At 43.5% G+C, this 18148-nt stretch overlaps 1 protein-coding gene across 1 annotated transcript in view; it reads left to right on the top strand.

Moving 5' to 3' along the window:
- The window catches only part of LOC311239349 (uncharacterized protein), a gene marked incomplete at both ends in the record, with an annotated part of 88177 nt that overhangs the window by 18520 nt on the left and 51509 nt on the right, over positions 1 to 18148 (top strand). The window contains 5 exons of the mRNA XM_084327655.1: positions 10640 to 10705; positions 10864 to 10908; positions 11069 to 11122; positions 12935 to 12998; positions 14019 to 14041. Coding sequence (XP_084183781.1) covers positions 10640 to 10705; positions 10864 to 10908; positions 11069 to 11122; positions 12935 to 12998; positions 14019 to 14041 — 252 coding nt within the window. The remainder of the gene's footprint in view (positions 1 to 10639; positions 10706 to 10863; positions 10909 to 11068; positions 11123 to 12934; positions 12999 to 14018; positions 14042 to 18148) is intronic.

Raw genomic sequence — 18148 nt, 5'->3', positions numbered from 1 at the left:
GAGAGTACTTGTGTTACAACATTCTATTAATATAGTGTGTTTTTCTGACAATGACAGGGACATTCTATTCATTAATATTTGTCTGACGGAGGGGACAGAGCTTCCACTCACTTAACAAAAAAAAAAAAAAAAAAGCAACCTTTCCACAGTACTGGGGCTCAGGCGGTTTATTTTTTTTGTCAGGATTTCGCCTGCTTTGGAAAATACCCTTTCACAGGGCACAGATGAAGCTGGGGTACACAGAAACATGACGGCACGTTTTTATAAGTTAGGATACACATTTTCTATTTTATTTTTTTTATATATTTTTTGGCGTTTTATCGCTTTATTTATTCTACTGGGCAGTCCAGTAGAGAGAGACAGAGGAGGAATGGGAGACAGAGTGGGGGGAAGACATTCGGCAAATAACGACGGGTTCGGGAATCGAACCCGGGTCGGCCGTGCTATGTGGTTCGGCACTGGGGCGCCCAGGATACACATTATTTTGCCCTTCCCAGTACTCCAGGGATTCTCCAGTCTGTCGATGTTCAACTCACACAGGTACTTCTGGACCCTGGTCTCCAGGGCTGTGGTGTCCAAACGACGCCACAGTTTGCTACCTAGGATAGACAAACGGATCCAATAACACAAGTAGAATGTGTCTGTCCATTTCCTTGAGTCACAGGCTGAGAAGCTTCTGATATGGGTAGTTGTGATGACAAGGAAGAAGACACGCCGTTTCCGATTATACACAGCGCATTCAGACGTGACCCCTCTTCTCTGCCTTTGTTGTGGCTAAAGAATCCCATCTTTTTTAACCTAGGATCCAGCAGTGTCGTCAGGGACACGATCCAGCAGTGTCGCCAGGTGATGCTCATAGTTTGCTAAATTATAGTTAGCTTCTCCCTCAACTGTTTCCTCACACTCAGCCATTGCGGTGCTCTCTGGAGTTTGGACATTACCCATGTCCTCCTCCAGTGCGTGGTGTAGCATAGACAGCTACAGACAGCCAATTGATCAAATGACACACTTCTCCGACAGCTCAACTGTGGCATCGTTGAATGGGGACAGCACTTGAGGCATTCTGCAATGATTGCATATACTGCTCTGATGAGAGTGGAGCGATTAAAAGATACTTTTATTGCCACACAACCAGGCTGGTGGTATTCGTATTTCAGTACAGAGTGGTTGAAGCTCTAGATATACATGAAACAGGAACATACTGTACCGGTAGATACATTTAGTCAAGTCAAGTCAGCTTTATTTTTATAGCACATTTACAATGACTAAAAGCCAACCAAAGTGCTTCACAGGTAGGACATGATAAAAACACAGTAAAATACACTAAAATGACAGAAAAATATATTGTACATTTAAGAAAACATGAGCAAGGTGAAATATAAAAGAGACAAGAAAATAGATAAAAAGTCCAGAGTAACAGTAAACGTAGTGTACAAGTGGCAGGCTAACTCTGGTCAAAGGCCAGGGAAAAGAGGTGCGATTTAAAAGCCTCTAGGTTCTGGGTAGGGATGCACCGATCCGATATTGGTATCGGTATCGGCCGCTGATATCAGTAAAATAGCTGGATCGGGTATCGGTAAAAAAAAAAATATATATATATAGGATTATTTATTTTTTTTAATTATAATAAATATAAGAAATAACCATTCAGTACATTTATATCTATGTGTTAATTTGTTACATTTAGTTTCACTAAGTTAGGAAAGTAATGTTAAGTCAATCCTGATGTTGCCTTGCACAAAAGAATGATCCCAGTCTCTTCCACACAGTGACAGTGAGGCATACAGTTTATTAATTGAATGAAGTTTATTTTCTGTCTTTGTTTACAACAAATCAAAAACACTTGTGATCCTTTACAATTCTTAAAAACAAAATATATAATATAAAAAAAAAAAACGTGGATAAATTTTTTTTTAACAAAATTGGACAATGGGATCGGTATCAGTATTGGCTGATACCCAAACCCAGGTATCGGTATCGGGACTAAAAAAGTCGGATCGGTGCATCCCTAGTTTTGGGCAGATTTTATGTGGGGGGAGGCTGTTCCAGAGCAGAGGGGCAGCAGCAGCGAAGGCTCCCGTCTCCCCTGGTTTTGAGCCTGGTCCTGGTCAGCAGCCCTTAGGGATCTGGATGGGGTGTGGTGGTGCAGGAGCTCAGCCAGGTACAATGGAGCCAGCCCGTGTAGTGCTTTAAAAACAGTCAGCAATCATTTAAAATCAATGCTTAAATGGACAGGGAGCCAGTGGAGTGAATAATAATAATAATAATTTAGGACCTGCTCCGAGGTCATCAATTGGCACACATGCGATGCATGCATGCAATTCGTATCTGCGATTAACCCATCCCATCGTCCTTCCCCCCCAAGGGCAGCCGGGAGCAGACAGGCGTCAACGTGAGCCACGCCAGGGGACCAATCCAAGTGCTCCTGTCCGTCTTCGTCAAGGACGCCACAGTGTTAGCGATCTTGTTGTTGTGCATGTTTTTCCATTGGGTTTATCTTATCGGGGGGGAAACCCTTGCGAGCACGGGGAGAACATGCAAACTCCACACAGAAAGGCCTGGGAGATACCCCACCTGGGTAACTGGCATCATGGAAACCTGGTCCCCAAGCGGGATTCGAACCCTGGACCTTCTTGCTGTGAGGCGACAGTGTTAACCACTACACCACCGTGCCGCTAGGACTGGTGTAATGTGGGCACGTTTTTTGGTACCAGTTTGGTACCATTTACCCCCATTCCCAGCAATACATACATAAACACAGCACAACATAAAACGCGGAAGAGTTCGTCCATCAGGTCAGGAGCTTGGTTAGTGTAGTCCATCAGGTCAGGAGCTTGGTTAGTGTAGTCCATCAGGTCAGGAGCTTGGTTAGTGTAGTCCATCAGGTCAGGAGCTTGGTTAGTGTAGTCCATCAGGTCAGGAGCTTGGTTAGTGTAGTCCATCAGGTCAGGAGCTTGGTTAGTGTAGTCCATCAGGTCAGGAGCTTGGTTAGTGTAAGGTGGGAGGGGAGAGGGTGTAGGCCTGGCAGAGCTGCCCCTACAGGTTCCCTGAGGTCATACAGACGCTGGAGCATGTGCTGTTCCAGAGTGTATCCACCCCTTGGGATCAGCTTCCGCGTCGGCCAGCCCATTTGATTCTGCACCCGTGTCAGTCTCTCCTATAAAATTTGCCAACAAAAACGGATTAATTCAAGAGTCACTGCAGCAGCAACTTAAAAACAAAACGGAATCATTTAGAATATTGCAATGAAATAAGGAACTCACCTTTGCAGTGGTGCTGCTCTTGAAATAGCCCACTATCTTCCTTCTGCCCAGATGTCAGACAGTGTTTTGATCAAGAGCCTTTTTTAAATCATTACATTTAAAGTATGCGCCACACAAATTGTGTGACGCAAATTAAGCGCCCTCGTACAAGCACACATATTTGCTGCGCCATCAAAATGCAAGTCATGACCCACTCCGACAATTTCTGCTTTGACGTTTGCCAAATTTACAGCAGTATGTGTGTCAGGGAAATGCAGCACCCCTAAAAAAGAATGCAAAGTGGTGCTTGCATCTATGAAATGGCATGTCACCGCTAGATATGCATCAGTGTTGATGGAAGTCCACATATCCATTGTTAAATTACCTGCGGTTGCCTTAGACACAGGCTTTCTCCTTGCATCGGTCCTCCACTATAGCTTTCAAAGCCTAAAAGGAAAGAAGAGAACACTCTTAGAATGGCACATATGGGAAAATGGGTAGAATGATTCATGTGCTCACATACGCACCCGTCTTGTGGGGAGAACATGGGTAGGATTCAAAGCGCCAACCAGCTTTCTGAACCCTTTGTCCTCCACAATAGTAAAGGGCTGTGAATCCTCAATCACCATATTGACCAAGGCCTCCTCCACATCCTTTTCTCCTGATCCTCATCACAGGACAGTACTCCAAGAATAATAAATAAATACAGAATATAAAAATCTAATTATCACAGAAACCACAAAAGACATGTCCTGCCCCACTCCCACCCCAGGACCCCTCAGGACCCCTCAGGACCAGCATCCCGACGCCGCTTCACCGCTAGATCATGGCCTTTACCTTCTCCGCCGCTGAGGCCCATGGTTCAATGTTGGATTGCCCAACTCCAACCATCTGAGCAGTGGAGATCTCCATGTAAATTACATCCAAAAGTGTCAAAGACCGAGCAAACAAATGCAGTATTCAAATATAGATGTCTTTAATTACTCACATTTTAGGAAACATCAGGAAACCAAGCCTACTTAAAGGCACTGCACACTTGACACCAATCAGGTGGCAATCAAGTCCACACACCTTCTTCTTCTTCTTGAGAATTTCCGGCAGTCTAGACACCTTTTGGCGTATTGCTGCCTAACTGTTCAATCTTCTTCTTCTTCTTCCTTGGACTTAATGTCGGGTTGCAACCACAGAAAGGCGCATACCGCCACCTCCTGTACAACCCAGCGACTGGGCCAAATAAAGCAAGAACCCGGCAAATAAAAGAAAACAATAACAATAAAACAAAAATAAACATAAACCCAGGATAAACAAAACAATACCCAGCCCTAACCTCACCACCCTATCCAACCTAATAAATTTAAACCTAAAACCTAACCACAACAAAGCACCATCATGAAGTGTAGCTAATGCTGCTACTTCCCGACTAGGCCCCCCTCTGTGATGCACTCACTGCCTCCTGAGTTCTGACTCTGGCCTTCTTGGTTACTTATACAATCCCCTTATTTAAAGGAAAACTCCAACATTTTGGGAAATTAGCTTATTTAACATCTTCCCTGGAGTTAGACAAGAAGATACATACCTTTTTTGTCTCTGTGCGTGCATTTAGCTTTGGGAACAGTCGCTCCGTTAGCGTAGCTTAGCTTCATCACTGGAAGTGGGGGAGATCCGGAGCTTCATCACTGGAAGTGGGGGAGATCCGGAGCCTGACGTTCCCTTACACTGTATACAGTCACGAAATACACTCCAAATACAACTCCAAAACGTTCATGTAAACATGTTGTGACCTGTGTATTCACCACGTGGAGAAATAAAAAATAATTGAATTAGACAATTACGCTTTATAAGCAAATATACTCGAACATTTTTTTGCCTAACCACTCCTCTCTGAGCGCAGTCAGTGATTTCAACGTGTCGTCGTGATTGTTGACATTCTCATTCATTCAAAGGATCCGAACCGATTGAAGTTTATGGATACCATGACTTAAAATCCTCTTACCTTGATGATTAAAAGCCTCCCCAATTTAGAAAACAGTAATCCAATGGCTGGTATTGATAATATACTACTAACTACTGGACGCTCTGAGCTAACCGGAGCTAACACAGAACAGGATGGTAAAGCATATAATGACTTCCTTTCTGGGGTTTTCAAAATAAAAGTGCGACGTTTATAGCAGCGGAAAACGTTTATTTTGTACATTATCTAACGTTAACACGAACCTAAACTAACTTTAGGTTAGTTGTAACGTTAGTTTTGGTTCGTGTTAACGTTCGATAATGTACAAAATAAACGTTTGAATCACTCTTAGTTCATTTTTTTTTACGTTTAATTAATTTATCATCTCTCTATATTAACGAAAACTTGCTATTCATATCAATCGAAATAACGTTCATCTCTCTATATTAACGTAACTAGCTATTCATATCAATTGAAATAACGTATTGTATTGTTTTCATCTCTCTATATTAACGTGATTCCATCAACACATAGGTAATATTTAGATCACAGGCTGGTCATGCATAATCTCGCCCACCAGACTCTTCTACCGAATTGACTAGGTCGCGGTCAATCAATAGATTACACTTTCTGTAGGCCTAACACTCACCTACTCATTCTGTTGTGACACAACATGACATGTTAGGGTTGTCACCTTCCGTGATCGCGTTTGTTGTAAAAAATCTGTTTTAGATTAGGCTGTAAAAATCATCAACTTATTGCCATCATGGACCAATAACAGAACAGATTGACAGGTTGTGACAAAGCACAAGACTGGGCATTTATTTAAAAAAAAACATACATACCCTAACCACATAACAGCTATTTAAAAGGTAATTAACAGGCATGTTCTGCAACATATATCCACTCTTGAACAATGAAAAACTCCTAATAGCTAGTTACGTTAATATAGAGAGATGATAAATTGTGTCCCCCAGGGCTCGGTTTTAGGACCCCTTCTCTTCTCCCTCTACACTAAATCACTGGGTAACATTATCACGTCTCATGGCTTCTCCTACCATTGTTATGCCGACGATACTCAACTCTTCCTCTCCTTCCCTCCCTCAGATATCCACGTGTCTGAGCGGATCTCGGCCTGTCTGTCCGACATCTCTGCCTGGATGACGACCAACCACCTCAAACTGAACCTAAGCAAAACAGAATTGCTCCACCTGCCGGCCAAATCCTCCCCCCTAACCGACCTTTCAATCACAGTCGCGAATGCAGCTGTGACTGCGTCCCCGACCGCCAAGAACCTTGGTGTTGTCCTCGACGACCAGTTGAACTTCTCTGCTCACATCGCAGCGACGACCAGAACCTGCCGATTCCTCCTGAGCAACGTCAGAAGGATCCGCCCCTTCCTGACAAAAGAAGCCACCCAACTCCTCGTCCAATCAACAGTCATCTCCCGCCTCGACTACTGCAACGCACTGCTCGCTGGCCTCCCGGCCACTGCCACTAAGCCTCTTCAACTCATTCAGAACGCAGCGGCCCGCCTGATCTCAAACCTACCGAAGTCGGCCCATGTCACCCCACTTCTTAGGGACCTGCACTGGCTCCCCATTGCTGCACGAATCCGCTTCAAGGCCCTCGACCTAGCATACCGTGCGGCAAAGGGAACCGCTCCCGCCTACCTCCGGTCAATGGTCTCTAACTACACACCCTCAAGACCCCTACGCTCTGCATCTTCTGGCCGCCTCAGACCTACTCCTATCCAAGCTCCGGGAGGGTCATAAAAAAAAAATCTAACCCTAACTAACCGTACTGTCATGCACTTGTCCTAATAAACTAACCTACACTGTAGCACTCAACACTTTGATGAACATTGTTGCTCAGCTGATAGAGTTGTGCCCTTCCTGATGGCTTGTCGTACAGAACTTGTAAGTCGCTTTGGATAAAAGCGTCAGCTAAATGACTAAATGTAAATGTAAATGTATAAATTAATTAAACGAAAAAAAAATTTAAATAATTTAACTAAGAGTGATTCAAACTTGTGACCATAGGTTCCACAGCAAGCTGGCGAACAAGTTGAGCTAAGTGAGTCAATGTTAAAACTGAGTGACGAATGCATACTTGTGCCAATTGCGTGCGTTTGTCTAAGTATTATTATTCTAAGTATTATTATTATTATCTACCGGTGTGGCGGCAAAACCTGCATTATTATTATTATTAAAACCTGCGTGTGGGGGCAAAAACAAAACGCGATACCGGCGTCGGTGCGAAACGAGGCTAGATCGCTGGCCAATCAGAGCAACGCGGAAGGAAAGTTTGTTGCCGAAAGGATACACGCCACCCGGCGACTCGCGCCCCGCCTGAGGCAAGTCCTCACTCCACTTGTTCAAATCTTGATCCATCCAAAACCCTGGACAGTCTTTCACGGGCCGGGGCCAACCACTAAAACTAAAGTCTCCAAAAGTTGCTTTGTGCGTCTTCCACCACCGCTCACTCCCCTTCATGTCACTGATCAATCCCTCCACTGACTCTGACTCAATCTCCAATGAAGACTTCTTCTTCTTCTTAGGCATCTCCCTATTGTTACTGCAACTCATTTCTACTTACAAGTTTCAGAACAAAACACATTTGATAATAATAGCTAACGTAGCTCCCCTCGTCGTGTTTGTTTACCCCCTCAAATATTCACTCGCTGTGTCTCTAGTTGAGCGAATTACGCGGCAGAGTCCCGCCCCTAAACACTTTTTATTGGTCGAGAATCGCAGGCGGCTTTGCCACCTGTTCCAGGTAACTCACACACACACAGACACACTCGGACACGCACCGCGTCATATCAGGACAGTGTCGCGCGCGATTTCATCTCCAGTTCGCTCCCTCGCTGGCTGTCAGGAAGCGGTGTAAGAGCTGCGTCCTTGTGGCGATAGTATAGATGTTTCCGAGAGTAAAACGTTTGTTGAATGACTGAGGTGAGGCAGTCCACACACCTGCCATGCCACATGGCAATTAACTGGTGTCTGGTGATTGACAGCTTACCAGAGAAAACCAAAAATACATCCAAAGGAATGCACAAAGGGCACAGGAATAAACTAAAACCAAACCCACATGGATCGTGATCCATCACAGTATTGGATATCGGGTTGATAACAGGGTATTGGTATCAGTGAACCTCTGATACCGAGAGCCACATTTAAAGATGCATTAACTACAGATCTGAAGTGAGCACCGCGTCAACTCAATCACACACGTCATTCTGTGGAATAAGGACGTAGTTTAATGGTTTGCGGTCTATACGGTCGGGCCTCATTGCTGGGCCGCGTCGACTCAACCACTAAACGAATATTCATGCACAAATGTGCAACTTGAAGAACTACAGTAAACTCAACTTTTTACTTTCCACTGCTTAAATTAAATACATAATGCACTTAGAAGGCATTCAGGGCAAAATGTGACCTCAATACATGAGGGACAGTTATAAAATTGAAGTCCATGGCGGCTGGGTGGCGTAGCGGATATTGCGCTCGTCACCAATGCAAGATACTCCGGTATCGAATCCCAGTATGCCTTCTACTTGCCTTCGACTTGGGCCGACCGTCGTACTGGCTCATTTGGCAGAGTCAGCGGGTGGAAGTCGATGGGTGGGGATTGGACGTTGTGGACAGCGACTCCTACAGGTCGGTTGGGTGACGCCTGCACAGCAGAGACAGGAAGTATCGGGGGCAGCGTGAGCCACTGAGAGTCCGCGCTGCGACAGGCTGCCTCCTCGTGTACCGGAGAAGACACGTGATGCAAGGCTTCTATCTTCACTACAACCGACCAGTGGGGGGCATAGTCTAGCAACGTTCAAGACAGGGGAGGGGAGAATTGGCAACACGAAATTGGGATGGGAGAAAAATTGAAAATGAGGAGAAAAAGTGGATACAAAAAAAAAGTCCAAGGCAGCTCTACAAATTTTAAAAAGCCTTTATTTAATGGCTCACATTATTTAGATCATTTAAAAGAAACCAACATGTTTCGGCCTACATAGGGCCTTCATCAGGGTATAGACAGTGTTGGGAGTGACACGTTACAATAATTACTGTAATCACTTTCTCCTGTAACAAAGTCATGTAACGCATTACTGTTCCAATTTCAGTAATCACATTACAGTTACTGATCTACCAAGTATTGTCATCATACAGCACAAGTACAGTACAAGGAAAATACGTTTGGCATCCAACCGGAGTGCAAATGTAGGAGTAAAGTGCAACAGCAATATACAATGTACATGTGGTTAAACTGGGTAAAAATTATACAAATGAGTACTACGCAAGGGTGAAACTTTATTTTGAGAAGTGGGGGACACACAATTATTATGGGATGGGAAATATGTGCGCACGATTGATTTTTGCGTGCATGTGAAGAACAGCACGCACGTGAAGCTCAAATCATACCCACGACGATTTCCATTTAACAAAACTTTTTTTCATTAGCCATACTCCTCTCGACATGTCATTGCACAAACGCACACATCACAGAAAACGTCTTGTGGAAATTCCGCCCCTGCTGAGACGTATGTATATATGTATCCGATATATGTGGAGTCACCAGCCTCTTCTTTTCACCTGACAGCAAGGAGTTTCACTGGGAGAGCGTAGTGTGCAGAGGTTAACACAATCTCCCCCAGATTCTCCCCCTCCATGCTGAACAGGTTCCCCGACTAGGACTCCTACCCCAGCGGCTTCCCACCTGCGAAACACTGACCAAGCCAGAGGAACCTGGGTCTCTGTGGTGGTAGGGGAGTGCTACACTACCTACACTACCCTCTCATTACTATTCTTTTTTTAATATTTTTTTGTAGGGCATTTTTTAAGTGCATTTTATTAGACAGGACAGTTTTTGGAAATTAGGAGAGAGAGAGATGAGGAGGACATGCAACACATGTCTTGGGCCGGATTCGAACCCAGAACGTTGAGCGTATACTGTACGTGGTGCACTACCGGGGCGCCCCTCTCATTACCATTCTACTGTTTTCTTCTGTCAGGGAGAGCCAGGTCATCCTGGAGTATGTGGACCAAAGGGCGCAAGTGTGAGTTTCAGTCAATGTACATCTTTGTGTGTGTGTGTGTGTGTGTGTGTGTGTGTGTGTGTGTGTGTGTGTGTGTGTGTGTGTGTGTGTGTGTGTGTGTGTGTGTGTGTGTGTGTGTGTGTGTGTGTGTGTGTGTGTGTGTCTGAGTGTGTCTGAGTGTGTGTCTCTGAGTGTGTGTGTGTGTGTGTGTGTACACTATGTGATGTGTGTGTGTTTGCATGGATGTCTGCATGTATTGTGTTGTGTGTGTCTGGGTGTGTGTAGACATGTATGCACATTTTTGCATGTGTGTCACGTGTATGTGTGGTGTGTGTGTGCGTGTGAGTGTGTGTGTGTGTTTGTATGAGTTTGAAAGGTTAAGATGTCTGAGCTGTATTTGTATGTAAGCAGGGTGGTGGAGGGCAGTATCCAGGAATCAAAGGAGAGAAAGGAATTATTGGCTTCCCTGGTGTTCGGGTAGGAGACCTCAATCACATTCAGTCTGGACGCACACACATACACACAAATGCTTAACCCTAACCCAACAAATAAATAATACATATAATACTGTACGGTGTAAGATGAAAATATCTTGACCCCGGCAAACAGTTACACTTGTGTTTTCTCTCCCTCAGGGTTTCCCAGGGTCGCCTGGCAGATTTGGAGCATTGGGTCCTGAGGTATTATTGTCATAAAGACTTCTATCTTTAAAGGAAGGTGTTACTGTGAAACAGCATACATCGCATTTAGTAAAGCCTTGGGCAAATGTGCATATGACCTTTAACTTAAACAAAACATATTCCCTGCATTTATAATAAATCACCACTTATTTCTGTTCAGGGCCAAAGTGGAGACCGTGGGCTACCAGGTCTCATTGGCAGAATTGGACCAAAGGTGAGCTGTTCGCATTCAAGCATGCACGCACACACACATTTAGAATATGTATTTATGTCCACATAAATACAATGTCTAAAGGACACAAATATTATCAGTGCAATTGGACATTGTGGGTTATTCTGTTACATTTGTGCCCAAATTGGCAATCAAAGTTACACACATAGGATGATGAACCAGACAAGTAGCATACAGCTCATGGGTACAGATAGCAGCGTCTTCTCCAAATTGCGCGGCTGCCAATAATAGCTGACACTGAGCAATATCTTGCTAACTGTTTGGCTCTTCCCTTCGGAAGACCGGCCATCTGAAGGCCTCTAACACCCAATGTATGAACATGACCCAGGCTTCCAAATATGAAAACTAAAAGTTTACAGTTGTAGCCAAGTTGTGATATGGTATGCTCTAACAGCTGATACTTCAACATTTTGGTTGTAAAGGCTTCTTCTAGAGTAGACTGTAGTCAAACGTACAGCCAACTTCTAGAATGAGAACTTCTCTGTTATTCTCATTAACAACAACAGAATCGGGGGTGTTTGCTGAAATATCAGAGAACAGTGAATTGTCACTACACAGATTGAACATACATGGCTTCAACTGGGGTGCTTATACAGCACTGTTGCAGGTGACCTGAATGTTTCAAGTTTCTTTATTAGTTGTCATACAGAAGTACAGAATACTTTGTGGAATGTCAGATCCACGATCCTATCATGCCTACAAATGTAGAGCCTTCTGTATGCAGGACAACCATTGAGGATGTGAGATGTTTCAGTTGTCTGTTCGTGACCGTGGTGTATGCAGTGTGGGCTATGACTACCAGAGAGCCAGATGGTAAAACCTGTAAAGTGAAGATGATGATGCTCTCATCAATAGCTACATTTTTAACACACACACACACACACACACACACACACACACACACACACACACACACACACACACACACACACACACACACACACACACACACACACACACACACACACACACACACACACACACACACGCATGCACGCGTACACACACACACACACACACACACACACACACACACACACACACACACACACACACACACACACACACACGCACACACACACACACACACACACACACACACACACACACACACACACACACACACACACACACACACACACAAAATGACACAGTCTGCAAAACATGGTTTGGATACTACAGCGAGATACAGCCAGTAGCTGTTGCATTCTAATGAAAGGCCACAAGGTGGCAGCCTTCATCTACAAAAACAGAATCCGTATTGCTTTTCATTTCTAATGTACATGCTATGTGGTGTGGTTGGTGCTGAGGAAAGGGAACTACAACAATAACACAGCTGGGCGATGGACAAAGTCCACAGGAGTGGGACAATGCAAGTACAACATTACAGAAAAGAGGCTACAACATATTAATACATGGTGTAATACCCTACCAATCTATACACTGTTACAGAAGGCCTACACAGTCTTGAAATGGCTTTGAGTAAGTATTGTTCTGAGTAATTACAAGCTTTGACCACCATTGATTTCATATGTTGATGACATGGGCTCTGTATTTATTAGACTTTTACAGACTCCACAAGTGTACAGCTGTGGGTTGACCAGTAATCCGCCCAAGGATTATGGCATACTGTATGTGAACAAAGGATGTTCATTAGATATGTTCATATGGGAGTTCTGACCTGAGGCCAGTTTGCCCCTTAAATGTCCACGGTAATGTGATGTTACCAGTGATCCTAGACCAGTAGTCTTATTCTCAGAAGGAGTTGTAAACTTGGCCCCTGCTCCCTGACAGGGCTACTCGGGAGAACCAGGACTGCCAGGGCCTCTAAAAGACGACAATGGAATTGAAGTTGCGGGTGAGACCACAGCAGCATATGCACTCAGTACTCATTTACATGCACAATGCACATTATACTGCATGTAATACTCAGACATTGTTCAGGATACTCATGTATTAAATGCATGTAAAAGTGATATCCTGTTCACTTTAAGCTCATATCCCAACAATATAAAACCTAATATGATAGCTGGGATATGCCAATATTATTATAATAACAGGTACCTCATCTTGATTTTGATATCTGTAACTTCCAAGTTCTTGGTAATATTCAGAACGTTCTGTTTACTTATATGATTTGGATTTCGATGTATTATATTATTATTATTGTTATTATTATTATTATTATTATTATTATTATTATTATTATTATTATTATTATTATTATTATTATTATTATTATTATTATTATTATTATAGATCCTAATCAATGATATCAACTAATATCGGGAATAATGTGTGTGCGTGTAAATGTTTTCCTCATGATTACATTTTAAAACCAATCAAATTAAATAATCTGTATTCATTACAACCTCAGACGTCCAGTGCACATGGGCCCGTTCAAATATTTGTTTCATATATATTTTGTCTTGCAGGTGCTAAAGGTGACACTGGCTCCCCAGGAGTTCCTGGTTTACCAGGTGACCCAGGGTACATGGGTGTGCCCGGACCCGCTGGCCCTCCAGGGTTAACACTTCCAGGTCAGCGTTCAACCTTTGGTTCTGTACACCTTCCAAGGTTCCTATCTTGCTTGATTTAATGTATCCTGACCTGTACCAAAAGGTACCATAGCGTTTCCTGTTTCCTGGAATAAAATGTAAGAAAATACTTGTTGTAACTCTAAGTCGGTTTCACCATGCTACCAACCCGGTATGTATTTAATTGGATTGAAGACTTTTGTCACACAAAAAGTGATTATGTAAACTTTTTTTAAGTTGTGAAAGATGAGGCAAAAACTGCACTTCAGGCATTTATATTGATGTACCCACATTCAGATGGCCCGGGTTATCCTGGTGTCCATGGCCCCCCCGGTCCCAAGGGCTACAAGGGAGAGCCAGGAAGGTACCTAGACTCTGATCACAATGCTGCTACTGGGCCAAAGGGGCATAAAGGCTTCTCAGGACTAAAGGGATACAGAGGCCTCCCAGGACCTCCAGGTTGGTATTTTATTTTATTATTATTTATTTTTTTAATCACTTCTTCTGTCATCGTTATGCCAATTCCCTTCCTGGTCGTTGTGCTGCCCTACTGTCGGTCTGGGGAGGGTGTAGACTACCACATGCTGCCCTACTGTCGGTCTGGAGAGGGTGTAGAGTAGACTAACACATGCTACCCTACTGTTGGACTCTGGGGAGGGTATAGACTACCACATGCTGCCCTACTGTCGGTCTGGGGAGGGTGTAGACTACCACATGCTGCCCTACTGTCGGTCTGGAGAGGGTGTAGACTAACACATGCTACCCTACTGTTGGACTCTGGGGAGGGTATAGACTACCACATGCTGCCCTACTGTCGGTCTGGGGAGGGTGTAGACTAATACATGCTGCCCTACTGTGGGTCTGGGGAGGGTATAGACTACCACATGCTGCCCTACTGTCTATCTGGGGAGGGTCTAGACTACCACATGCTGCCCTACTGTCGGTCTGGAGAGGGTGTTGACTACCACATGTCTCTTCTATTGGTCTGGGGAGGGTGTAGACTACCACATGTCTCTTCTATTGGTCTGGGGAGGGTGTAGACTACCACATGCCTCCTCTGTCGGTCTAGGGAGGGTGTAGACTACCACATGCCTCCTCTGTCAGTCTGGGGAGGGTGTAGACTACCACATGCCTCCTCTGTCGGTCTGGGGAGGGTGTAGTCTACCACATGCCTCCTCTGTTGGTCTGGGCAGGGTGTAGTCTACCACATGCCTCCTCTGTTGGTCTGGAGAGGGTGTAGTCTACCACATGCCTCTACCGATACATGTGGAGTTTCCAGCCACTTTTTTTCACCTGACAGCAAGGAGTTTCACTGGGAGAGCGTAATGTGCACGGAGATCTCCCCCAGATCCCCTTCCTGCCGAAGACTTTGCGGCCAAATCCTCCCCCCTGACTAACCTTTCCATCACAGTGGAGAACTCAGTGGACATTTCTAGCTCAATGCGAGGTCTGCTGCTGCTGGCTAATAATACGGTCAATACGTGGGGAGATCTTTGACAAGGCAACACGCATGTCATCCTCAAGGCTCAACTTGGCCCTATATTTTGTTTTCAGAGCTGTCATGGATGAAAAGCCAGCTTCACACAGATATGTGGTGCTGAATGGTATCAACCCCTAAACTGCTGCATCATGAGATACTTGGTACTCAGCACCACACTCTGAAACTAGCTCTCCAGGTGGTATCAGATGAGATTTCAATGAGTTCTTCCAAGAGTTTGGATGGAGATGTGTCAGGAAGCTTTGTCTCAATGTTGTCTGTAAAGTTTTTTTTTATCCAGAGTAACTTGGTGATCCTTTTCTGTGTTTTATTAAATAATGATTTTCAGATTTTGAGAAATGGTCAAACTTATCCAAATATGGTATGTTCATGGAAAACAGTGCAGCTGCAACAGATAGCACTTTAGGGTGTAAAATGTAAAATGTAAATGTAAAATTAACAGGAACCCCGACCGACCAGTAGGAGTCACTATTTTTTTTATCCACTTTTTCTCCTTATTTTTTTTTATTTAATTTTTTTTATTTTTTTCTCCCATCCAAATTTCGTATTGCCAATTCTCCCCTCCCCTGTCTTGAACGTTGCTAGACTATGCCTCCCACTGGTTGGCTGTAGTGAGGATAGAAGCCTTGCATCACGTGTCCCCTCCGGTACACGAGGAGGCAGCCTGTCGCATCTTTTCACCAGACAGAGCGTACTCTCAGTGGCGAGGAGTAACGCGTGGGAGGCTCACGCTGCCCCCGATACTTCCTGTCTCTGCTGTGCAGGCGTCACCCAACTGACCTATAGGAGTCGCTGTCCACAACGTCCAATCCCCACCCATCGACTTCCACCCGCTACCTCTGTCAATTGAGATAGTATGACGACTGGCCCAAGCCGCAGGCAATGCTGACACCGGGATTCGAGACCGGAGTATCTTGCATTGGTGACGAGCGCAATCTCCGCTACGCCACCCAGCCACCCTAGGAGTCACTATTGTAATGACCAGGACTCATTTCCCACCGGCTTCCCACTTGCGAACACTGCCAATTGTGTTCGTAGGGACGACTGACCACGCCTGAGGTACTGCTGCTGGGAAGTGAACCTGGGTCTCTGCTGTGGTAGGCGAGTGTTTAGACCTCTACACTACCCAGTGTTAGGTTGGCCCATATTTATGTTAGACACAGAACACGAGTTTCTCTAGTTGTTACGGTCTACATATGCTACAAATACAATACAGATCTTTTTTGTTAGCTGGAAATTGTCAGCTCACGTTCATAGAACTTATTTGTCATGTTATTAAATGCCTTTCCGATGTGTTTTGTTTTAACTAGGGCTGGGACTTTATCGCATACATTTCTATGAATTAACTACAGAAACATTTGTACGTATACCGTATTGGAATATACCTGTACACCCCTCGGTATTACTATTGAATGATGTTTTTGAGTTTGCAGTGAATCCACAGCTAAAGAGATTGGTTTTATCGGGTATCACAGTAGCTAAAAAGCTGATCGCATCACGCTGGTTTCAACCGGAAAAAATTTGCAGTAAAGTTTGGTTTCTTACATATCTCGATGTGATTTATCAAGAAATATCTACAGCAAGAATTCTGGGTCTCAATGAATCCAAAATGTCAATGTGGTTAGAAGTGGTGGAGAGAATAAAAGCTAGCTTATAATGGTAGTGTCTGGTTAGGTGCGAGGGATAGTGGAGGTACTTCTCAAGGTGGGGTCCGGGAGGGGGGGGGTTCGAGCTGGAGCATATGTGTGTAGGTTTTTTAGATAACAGGTATTAGGGGTATATCTTATATAAGACAATTAACTAAAATGTGATCTCATTGGATGTGCTCTGACAATTAATGCTTGTATATCTTATCGTGTGTTGTCATGTTTGTTTATGTGTTTGTTTAAAAAATAATAAAAAAAAAAAATACAAAAAAAAAAAAAAAATGTGTACGTAAAAAAAGATTACGCATTTTATCGCACGTTGCGGCTCTTTGCTCTCGTCTGTCGGAAGTCCTTTGTTTTGACTCGAGAGGCAAAATATTTAGGATAATCACGCTGAATTATTGCAGTTATTATTGCGGTACACACTAATTGTCCGTTGGATTTTCATTGTTCTTTTTTATTTGATATTTATTAGTGCTGTCAATCGATTAAAATATTTAATCTGATTAAATGTAATCAAGTCCCACCACTAGTTTTAAGACTTGACATCATTCATCATATTTCATGCTGATAAATACACATGATTTCAAATAGACTATATTTTGTATTTATTTAAAGGTTGAATGTGAATGTGTGTGTGTGTGTGTGTGTGTGTGTGTGTGTGCATGTGTGTGCGCGTGCGTGTGCGTGCTGGGATCCCATTAGGATGTGGAGGTGAGTTTTCTTTATTGAGTCTTTATTTTATCACCACTACAAGTCAACCAGTTATCCAATTAAATAGTTTACAATAGTAGTTTACAGTAGTGGTTTACAGTAGTAGTTTACAGTAGTAGATTACAATAATAAGACAACACCTGCTTTTAGACTGCTAAACTATTAACCATCTGTATTTTATTTAACATGTCTATTATATTTCTCCATTTGATACTTCCAGAGAATAATTTGGGGACCCATTTTAGTCTTCCCCAAGACCCACACTTTGAAAAACATTCAGACTGTGTACAATGTATATACATCTGGTGATAATATGATGTTTCAGGAGATCATTGATATTGTAAATCCATGGGGTTGGTTGGTTGGTTGGTTCGTATTATAAATTCATGGGGTTGGTTGGTTCTAGTGCTGTCAGGCGATTAAAATTTTTTATCTAATTAATTACAGGATTTGTATTTAATTAATCTAATTAATCGCATTTTAATCGCATAACCATTTTATGCCTGATATTCTATATTCTATAATCATATTTCAAATTGCATGTGTCCGGATGGCAGAATTCAGTACTGTATCTACAAAACTTTTTGTTTAATCATCTTCCATCTATTAATTT

Source organism: Notolepis coatsorum (genome assembly GCF_963971535.1).
Source record: "Notolepis coatsorum genome assembly, chromosome: 13".
In the NCBI taxonomy this organism is placed as follows: Eukaryota; Metazoa; Chordata; class Actinopteri; order Aulopiformes; family Paralepididae; genus Notolepis; species Notolepis coatsorum.
Note: the sequence above shows the minus strand (reverse complement) of the source record. Positions and strands in the feature narration are given on the sequence as shown.